The sequence below is a fragment of the Danio rerio genome, chromosome 1 (genome assembly GCF_049306965.1).
Source record: "Danio rerio strain Tuebingen ecotype United States chromosome 1, GRCz12tu, whole genome shotgun sequence".
NCBI lineage: Eukaryota > Metazoa > Chordata > Actinopteri > Cypriniformes > Danionidae > Danio > Danio rerio.
The window spans coordinates 567,749-577,500 of NC_133176.1; the positions used below are offsets into that span (position 1 = coordinate 567,749).

General features: G+C 40.6%; 1 protein-coding gene across 17 annotated transcripts in view; it reads left to right on the forward strand.

The window, feature by feature from the left end:
* Positions 1–575: 575 nt before the first annotated feature.
* The window catches only part of tmem255b (transmembrane protein 255B), an 18,867-nt gene continuing 9,690 nt past the window's right edge, over positions 576–9,752 (forward strand). For 7 of the 17 annotated variants that reach the window (XR_012404835.1, XR_012404838.1, XR_012404841.1 and 4 more), the window contains exons 1-3: positions 766–1,075; positions 1,969–2,111; positions 2,644–2,706. Coding sequence is in view for 2 of the 17 variants with exons in the window: in XM_073949282.1 (XP_073805383.1) it covers positions 1,042–1,075; positions 1,969–2,111; positions 2,644–2,706 (240 nt within the window). In the remaining 15 variants the exon portion in view is untranslated. Of the gene's footprint in view, positions 1,076–1,968; positions 2,261–2,305; positions 2,707–5,061; positions 5,582–9,752 lie in introns of those variants that run through there. The other 10 variants (XR_012404860.1, XR_012404872.1, XR_012404820.1 and 7 more) reach the window with 9 other exon arrangements.

The window sequence follows — 9,752 nt, forward strand, 5'->3', positions numbered from 1 at the left end:
TTGGGAACATAAATGCTACAATACACACTCTGTTTAGGCTGACTCCCCTTTGGTGGTGATGCTGCTGTTTTTGCTCCATTGACTTCCATTATAATCACATTTATTGAGTTCAAAGCCATGACAGCATATCATCATGCATTCTTGACCGCTGCTGGTTCTCCCTGCTGGGATTGAGAGGTAAAATCTGCCAGTTTTACTGTGGATCATCAGTGTGCAGCATTAACCCTTTAGATCAGCCTGTGTGGAAGGGTCTCTGGCTTTAATATAGTGTGTAGTGTGTGTGAGAGGGAGAGAACTTTGCACACTTTAATATGTCTGAAAAATCTAAATAAATAATCAAATGAATAAATTTTATTGTGATGTGACAGTTTCGTTCAGGTCAGATCTCAATGATAAACCCCTAGCAACAACTAAAACTTGCCTGAAGACCCCAAAAACCCCTTAGCAACCGTTCATGTTTCATTCTAAAGTTTCCTAAACCAGAGAAAATGAAAAAATCATGTAGTTATTTTCATGTTTAACAGCTTTTTATGTTTAATTTGTGTCCATAAATATTTGTTATTAGATTGAAATGTGCAGCGATGTAAGAGTTTAGATGCGAGTGTAATGCTGTGGACTGTAACCTGCCTCTGCTTCAGTCCATTACCAGTGTCAACACTTCTGGAAGATTTCTCAGACTGATCTGTCAGAGCTGGAACACCCTTCACGGAACATTTACATTTTTGTAATTAAATGAGTTCATTACGAGTCTAATAGACCTCTGTTGTGGAGTGCGCGCGCGCGCGTCTTTTTTCCCTTTGAGTCTGTGTGTGTGTGCGCGTTCTTTCGTACGCCAGCATCAGTTTAGTGTGTGTGTGTGTGTCTTAGTCTTTTTCTTCGTGAGTGTGCGCGCGCTCTCGTGCGTCAGCATCAGGTCAGTCTCGTGCGTGTGCGTGTGTGTGTGAGTGTTTTTCCGCATCAGGTCTTCATGATCATCACTGTGGGAATATAGAAATCCTCTTTATAAACTTTATTTGTGGATTAAACGGAGCTGCAGAAGCGATGCAACAGCAGCAGCCCAGCGCAGACCCCGCCGGTGAGTTATTAATCATCATATATACATAAACACACACACACACACACACCGATCTGTCACTGATGTATCGCAATATACACGTGATTAAAACACAACAAACAACCCATAACCGCTGTCATCTGTTCTTTAATAATGTTAGCTCAGCATTATTAGAGTCAAGTGTTCATATTACACTAAAATATCTGCTAATATTTGCGTTTGTGTTTATTTATCTTGAACTGCATTATGGGATGTTGATCTCTGCTCTGACTGACTTCTGATGCTGAAAACTCCACTCTACAGTTTAATAATGTTCATAAAAGTCACTTTTAAAAAAACTTTTCGAGGTCAATAAAGAGGATGAGGACAGATTAAAGTCTTATAATGCGAGTCAAAAGCAGAAATAATCACAAACTGCTCATTTACAGATTTTATATACAGCAGTTCTGCTTTTAAGACATTCATATGTCATATTTAAAGCGTTTACAACATCCTGAAGTGCAATATCTCTGTAGATCTGGAATAAATAAATAAAATTCCTTCAGAGAACTCAACACATCTCAAACTGTTGTGACTAGACATATTAAAGACCTGAAACGCAACCAGTGTTCCTCCAGTTCCAGTTAATATAAAATATAAATATGCTGGTTAAACTTTGATTATCCAGCTTAACTGTTAATTCTCAACATTGAACAACCCTTATTCTGAGCTCTGCTTTATACACTTATCTACTCTTAACTGCATGTGGGAAATCCATGTAAGAAATACCACATATTTAAAGCATACTGTGGTAAAGAGCTGGAAGCAGTCAGTTGTGGTGATTCTACAGTTGATACGCTACAGTACACTAGTTGTTTGTGTATGTTTTGTGTTTGTGAATATTTGTGTGTGTGTATATTATTGTGTGTGTGCAGATGTGTTCATGAAGCGTCGGCGGACGGCCCTCTGGTGCTCCGTGTCTTTGTTTGCTCTTTCTGTGCTGGTTCTGGTGATCGGGCTGCTGTCGGCCACACACACTGATAATGTGGCCGTTTCTGGATATTATCCTGGCATTATAGTGAGTGAGCAGAAAACTCCACTTCAACACTTCATCAACTCTCTCTGTAGAGCTGTCAGTGTTAAAGCTGACCTAATCTGCCCTGCGTACAAGCTATAAATGCGTCTCTGCTGTCTGTAGAGTGTGTGTTTGAGTGTGAGCTGAGAACAGCACACAGATAATGTTCTCCAGCTCTCTGAAACTGACCCTTTCAGGCCTTGATTGTAATTGTGTCGCTTTAAATTCAAATTAGATTTTCAGAAGAGGGCGGAGCTACAGATGCCTGTGCATCGCCATAGCGACAGATGTAAAACACCACTAGCGTTATCATCATGAAAGGTCAAATGTTGGCAGCCAAACACTCTAATGGCGAATGGACAGACGGCTGCTTCCCACTCAGGGCTGCTGTTTATGCTAATGAGGGAGAGATGGGCACTAGTGGGCGGGGCTTTCCCCCTCTGATGACACGTACAAAGGGAGAAAGTCAATCACAGTGTTTCTGCATCAAAGTTATTGTTTCATGTTATACTGTTCTGTTCTCTTGTGAACGCAGCTGAGTTTTGGATCGTTCCTCAGTGTGGTTGGTCTGAATCTGGTGGAGAACCGCAGGCCGATGGTGAGTAAAGTGTCTCTTTTAGATAAAAATAAACCGTATATCGACTCTCTGACTGACATAAAGCCCTGTCAATACAATTACAGCCAGCGCCGGTTATTTCTGTCCCTGTGAAACATACTTCAGATGATATTTCTCCTGTGAAGTGGCCATCAAGTGGTGTTTTTAGCAGTGAACATGAGGCTCATGCGCTGACAGATCGATTGATGTGATTGGACATGTGCTCAGTAATGCTGAACGGGATTGGCTGACAGATCAGCTGATGCTTTAGATAAATTAGGTTAGCATTGATGATTAGATGAAGCAGATGTCCCAGAAGAACATCACTGGGTTTGAGGAGCCGCATCCTGTCTCCAGACCCTGAACACCGGCCCTTACTGTAACCAATAGGGGGTTACAACATGACAAATCTGTTTGGTGTGGCTTCTAGGGTGACTAATAGGTTCGGCATGGTTTTTAGGGTGTTACAACATGACTACTGTCTTTATTGCTGTTGTTAAGATGTTAAACCATTTTTAATGTGTCAAAGGGTGTTATAACATGACTGGTGATGTGTTCAGTGCTGTTGTTAGGGTGTTACAGTGTAACTAATGCATTCAGTGCTGTTGTTAGGGTGTCACAGTGTAACTAATGCATTCAGTGCTGTTGTTAGGGTGTTACAGTGTAACTAATGCATTTGATGCTGTTGTTAGGGTGTTACAGTGTAACTAATGCATTCAGTGCTGTTGTTAGGGTGTTACAGTGTAACTAATGCATTCAGTGCTGTTGTTAGGGTGTCACAGTGTAACTAATGCATTCAGTGCTGTTGTTAGGGTGTCACAGTGTAACTAATGCATTCAGTGCTGTTGTTAGGGTGTCACAGTGTAACTAATGCATTCAGTGCTGTTGTTAGGGTGTTACAGTGTAACTAATGCATTTGATGCTGTTGTTAGGGTGTTACAGTGTAACTAATGCATTCAATGCTGTTGTTAGGGTGTCACAGTGTAACTAATGCATTCAATGCTGTTGTTAGGGTGTTACAGTGTAACTAATGCATTCAATGCTGTTGTTAGGGTGTCACAGTGTAACTAATGCATTCAATGCTGTTGTTAGGGTGTTACAGTGTAACTAATGCATTCAGTGCTGTTGTTAGGGTGTTACAGTGTAACTAATGCATTCAATGCTGTTGTTAGGGTGTCACAGTGTAACTAATGCATTTGATGCTGTTGTTAGGGTGTTACAGTGTAACTAATGCATTCAGTGCTGTTGTTAGGGTGTTACAGTGTAACTAATGCATTCAGTGCTGTTGTTAGGGTGTTACAGTGTAACTAATGCATTCAGTGCTGTTGTTAGGGTGTCACAGTGTAACTAATGCATTTGATGCTGTTGTTAGGGTGTTACAGTGTAACTAATGCATTCAGTGCTGTTGTTAGGGTGTTACAGTGTAACTAATGCATTCAGTGCTGTTGTTAGGGTGTTACAGTGTAACTAATGCATTCAGTGCTGTTGTTAGGGTGTTACAGTGTAACTAATGCATTTGATGCTGTTGTTAGGGTGTTACAGTGTAACTAATGCATTTGATACTGTTGTTAGGGTGTTGCAGAATTCCTGATGTGTTCTGTGTAGGTGTTAGGGTTACTCTAAGAGGTTCAGTGCTGTTAGATTGTTACAGTGTAACATTAACCTTTAGTGCAGCTTTTAAGTTGTTACAGTGTAGTGCAGTTGTTAGGGAGGGCAGTTGTTCGGGTGTTACAGTGTGACTGATGTCTTTGGTGCAGTTGTCCGGGTATTGCTTTGTGACTGTATTATGTTTTCCTTGAGGTTATTGTGGTGTTCTGTGTGGTTGCTATGGAGCTCTACATTGGAAGGAATGAACAGCATTGTCCTCCATCAAACTGTAGTGACAGCAGTTTATAGCAGCAGAGTGAAATGTTTGACTGGTCTTGAATCAGCTCATTTTTCATGTATAATTGAATCACTCTAATTATAGGATCATTAATCTGTGAGCAGCCAACCGGCTCAATACTGCACATCTGTTGCTCATAAAGTCTAGTGTGCTGTTGCTCAGTGTTTATTTTGATCACTGTTAACAAACATGTGACTGGACAACACACACACACACACACTCCATCAGACCGACACCTGCTTTACCTTGGCAAAGGGAAGTTGTGTGTCTGTAACCATGGTAACATGTGTGATTTAAGCTTCTGTTGTGTCCTGAGCTCTGATCCCAGTACAGCTATTAACATTTAATGAGCACACACACTCATTCACAGAATCAACATGCTCACACTCCATCACACAAGACAGTGCTTATATACATGAACACACACACACACACACACACACACACACACACACACACACACACACACACACACACAGAGTAAAGTGAAGCCAGCGCTCAGATGAACACTGTATTAATGAGCCGCAGGTCGTATCTCTGCAGCTTCAGCTTCTGTTTCCCGGGCGTGCTGTGACCTCTGACCCCCGCAGACTATAGGAAGTGACCAGAACATTGTTCCTGGAGAGTCTGGAGGTCAAACGCTGCAGAATTATGACTGTAATAGAAAGAGCCGCCAAGCAGATGATTCAGGTGTGATAACACTGCATCCTCACCTTCAGCCCTCAGAGAAGCAGATCCTCCAGCGTCATCCATAATGCAGCGCTGTGTGGAGGCCAGAGCAGGTCTCATTCAGAAACACTGCTGGAGCCTCTCCTGTACAGCTCTGAGGGATCTTTAGGATGAGGGAAGATTCTGCTCCTTTACAGTTTCATTATTGGACTCATTCTGTTATTTACGCTCAATAATGTTGGAGGATTAAAGCATCAGAACAACACACACGTAATACAGCTCAGATTTCTTTCCCACATGCATCAGAATAATAATATATCCGGGGCCGCCACAGCGGAATGAACCGCCAACTTATTCAACATATGTTTTATGCAGCATATGCCCTTCCATCCGCAACCCAGTACTGGGAAGCACCCATACACTCCTGCACACACTCTATGATCAATGTTAGCTTTTTCAGTTCCCCTATAGCGCATGTGTTTGGACTGTGGGGGAAACCAGAGCACCTGGAGGAAACCCACACCAACACAGGGAGAACATGCAAACAGAAACACCAACTGACCCAGCCGAGACTCAAACCAGTGAGCTTCTTGCTGTAAGGCGATTGTGCAACCCACTGCGCCTGTATTAGCATATGCATAGTTTAATTGCAGTGTTTTCTGTTCAATAAATAATTCCCATTTCTCAATGATCCACTAAAATATCACTGAGTATAACACAGGTTATTTAACTTCCAAAAATCTTGTCAGCAGCTCAACGTCAAGACCGAAATGCCTGTTATAGTCCCTGCTGTTTGTTTTCAGTTCATGTGCACAGTAAGGAAACAGGTTTCCCTGTACAAGGAGACTCTTACTTTGCCGTCCACAGTGAAGTCATGCACACATCATACACATCATACACATATATACACAGAAGTGACTGAAGTATAACTATCAAATGTGTTTATATAGATATCTATGGATGTAAACCATATATAATACTGATAGTGGAGTGATGTAAACAGATGTAAACAGTGTATGGTAGTTGTTTAAAATTGTGTTTATCATGCAGATAGTGCCTACTGCAACTGGCTTATGTGCAGACAACAGCGTGATGGCCGGAGCAGGTTGAGTGCAGTTGTATGCATTAATAGTGCAAACTCAGACGAAGAGTATAATGTGCCACTGAGCAAGATTTGTCCACTGGTTATCCGTTTAAGAGTCTGATAGCTGATGGGTTCCTGCATCTCACACTCCTGTATCTCCACCCTGAGGGTAGGAGTGTGCATATTCTGTGTTGTGGGGTCTTCCAGGATGGAGGCAGTTCTCTTGTGGACTCTGAGAGGAAGCTGATGATCTTCTCTGCAGTCCTCACCTCTCTCTGCAGACGTTTGTGGTTCTTTACAGTGGCGTTGCCATACCACACAGTTATACAGCTGCTCAGGATGCTCTCAACCACACAGCTGTAGAAGTGGCTGAGGATCTTAGATGACAGACCAAGTTTCCTCAGCTTTCTTAAGAAGTACAGGCGCTGTTGTGCTTTCTTGACCAGCTGGGTGGTGTTCAGTAGGGCTGCCCCCGACTAAAGATATTCCTAGTCGACTAACATTCCTGCATTTTAGCGATTAATCAAATAATCGTTCATTTATGATATTAATATAATAACTTGCGTATATACTAGGAATATAGTCCAAGTTGAAGTTTAACACTTCCACGTGACAGAAAATGCTAAAGCATGATATTAGCGCATTCAAAACGAAAATTAAGCGCTTAAAACGAAATAGTAAAGCGTTTAAATACAGTGCTTACACACAAAAATTAGTGACCAGAACGTTATAGGCTAATTATGACATAAAAACAGCAATCAGACTGCCTGTGCATTTTAATAATTTATTATCAAAAATACAAACTGTAACAGTTACATGTCAAACAAACAAACAAACAAAAAAAAACAGTTTTTAATAAAATAAACAAATTCGTTCTTTAAAATAAATCAAATAAACTTATTAGCAACTTAGGCCTAGTACAAAACTAGGCAAAAAATAAAAATAAATAAATAAATTAATACTGTAGCAAAAACGCAGTTTTTTTTTTAAATACACTGTTTTTAAAATACTTTTTTTTTTAAATACAGTGGAAAATTAAAATTTATATAATTTTTATATTGTTCAAAAGGAAAATTAACAAAAACGAACAAATTAATAAATGCACATTGCACAACGCCAAAACTTAGAATAAAAAAAGAAGGCAGCAAACAAATTAACAGCCTAATTATGATTGAATTGTTTAGAACAACTATATTTACGACAAAATGTGGAACAGATAATTTAAAGAACACTTATACAAATCAAAAATATCAGAGCAAAGCCACAAACTGCCATTAAGACGACGGATGAGTCTTGACCTGAAACAACAAATTCAAAACATCAGACTAATTTTTCTAACAGAATAAAAAACAACTTCTGCATTATATAAAAACGAAAAAATAAAAATATGTATTTATTTATTTGTATAGCCTACCCAATATAAAAATAAAATACCCGTTTTTTTATATATATATATATATAGCCTAACAGATAGCAAACAGAAACACTACAAAAAGGAAATTAAGCATTCTTACCTAAGCTTTCAATTCGATTTAATTTTTTTCATATTATGTGAGAGGAACACCAGCTTGTCCACATTGCTGGGAAGAAGGGAGCTTCTCGACTTGTTCACAATGAAGCCGGCCTTTGAAAACATGCGCTCTGATGGAGTGGATGTGGAAGGGATACAGTGGAGGCGTTTAGGCGTTAGGCGTTGATCTCTCGTTGCTGATGTCATACACTGACTGCGCAGCCCTTGATTGCGTAATTTCACGTGATTTTTTTTTTTTTTGCAACTAACCGACTAATGAAAATGTATTCGACCAAGCCCTCTTCATATCGACTAAAGTTTAGTCGACTATTTGGGGGCAGCCCTAGTGTTCAGTGTCCAGGTGAGGTCCTCACTGATGTGGACCCCCAGGTATTTAAAACTGCTCACTCTCTCCACTTCAAGGATGAACAGTGGCTGATGGGTTCCCCTCTCCTTCCTCATGTCCACTATCATCTCCTCAGTCTTGTCTGTGTTGAGGGTGAGGTAGTTTGTATTATATTTTACAACAGCTTGGAACATGGCTCAACCAATTAGAATCGAAGACCAAACTATTTGCTGCACTTCATAGGTGTTTGTTCTTATAGTATTTTGCAACAGCCAATCAGAATCAAGGACCACACTACCTGTTATAGTCACAAATGTTTGGTTGTAAAGTATCATACAGCAACTCAAAAGGCAGCTCAACCAATCAGAATCAAGGACTAAACTATTAGTTACAGCCTATGGGTGTTTGTTTATAGTGTTTCACAGCAGGTTGGAACATGACTCAACCAATCAGAATCAAGGACCAAACTATCTGTTATAGTCACTAGGGTTTAGTGTTTTTTACAACAGTCAATCAGAATCAAGATCAAGCTCCAAACGAGCAGTTTTATAGAAGTGCTGATTCGTCATGGTGGAGCCTGAAGCAGTGTTAATTAACTGAGTTGTTTCTTCATGGCTGTAGTGAGTTAGCGGAGCTGGAGTCAGTACCGGGCTGACAGCCGGTAACCAGAGACGTGGTGTTGAGTTTCTGAACAGAACTGACACTGAGCTGCTCACATGCATCTTTAAAGCAGCAGCAGCGGCGGCAGCGGTGTTCAGAGTGTGTGTAGGAGAGAACATCTTCAGGAACAACATCACTACACAAATCAAACACAACAGCTGCTGAAACACACACACACACACTCACACACACGAACTCACACGCACTCACACTCACACACACACGGTGCTGATAGTAACTCAATACACTTTACTTTAAGCAACTGTAATTTGATTGTTACTTCTTATTAATCATAATCAGGTGATGCTTTATTATTTCTGCTATATATTATATATTAACTATTGTTATTTATAAACTCTTATACTGTTTTATGATCAATGTTGTTACCAACATGCAGTTGCTAGGATGTTCTGCACAGTTGCTAGGGTGTTGTTCTGCTGGTGGACCCTCGTGTGTTGCTGTGTATCTGCTAGATTACTCTGGATGCTTTCAACAGTATTGGTATTCTGGATGGTTGTTAGGGTGTTGCTATGCAGCTACTAGTTCACTGGTTGTTAAGTATTTCAGTACTCAATGACTCAATGTGGGCTGCACGGTGGTGCAGTGAATGTTCAACTCACAGCAAGAAGGTTGCTAGTTCTCAGCTGGGTCAGTTGGTGTTTCTGTGTGGAGTTTGCATGTTCTCCCTGTGTTGCTGTGGGTTTCCTCGGGGTGCTCCGGTTTCCCCGACAGTCCAAACACATGCGCTATAGGGGAATTAAATAAATTGGGAAAATTGTCCATAGTGCATGTGTGTGAATGGGTGTGTGTGGATGTTTCCCAGTGATGGGTTGCAGCTGGAATGGCATCCGCTGCATAAAAACATTTGCTGGATGGAGGTTCATTCCAATGTGGT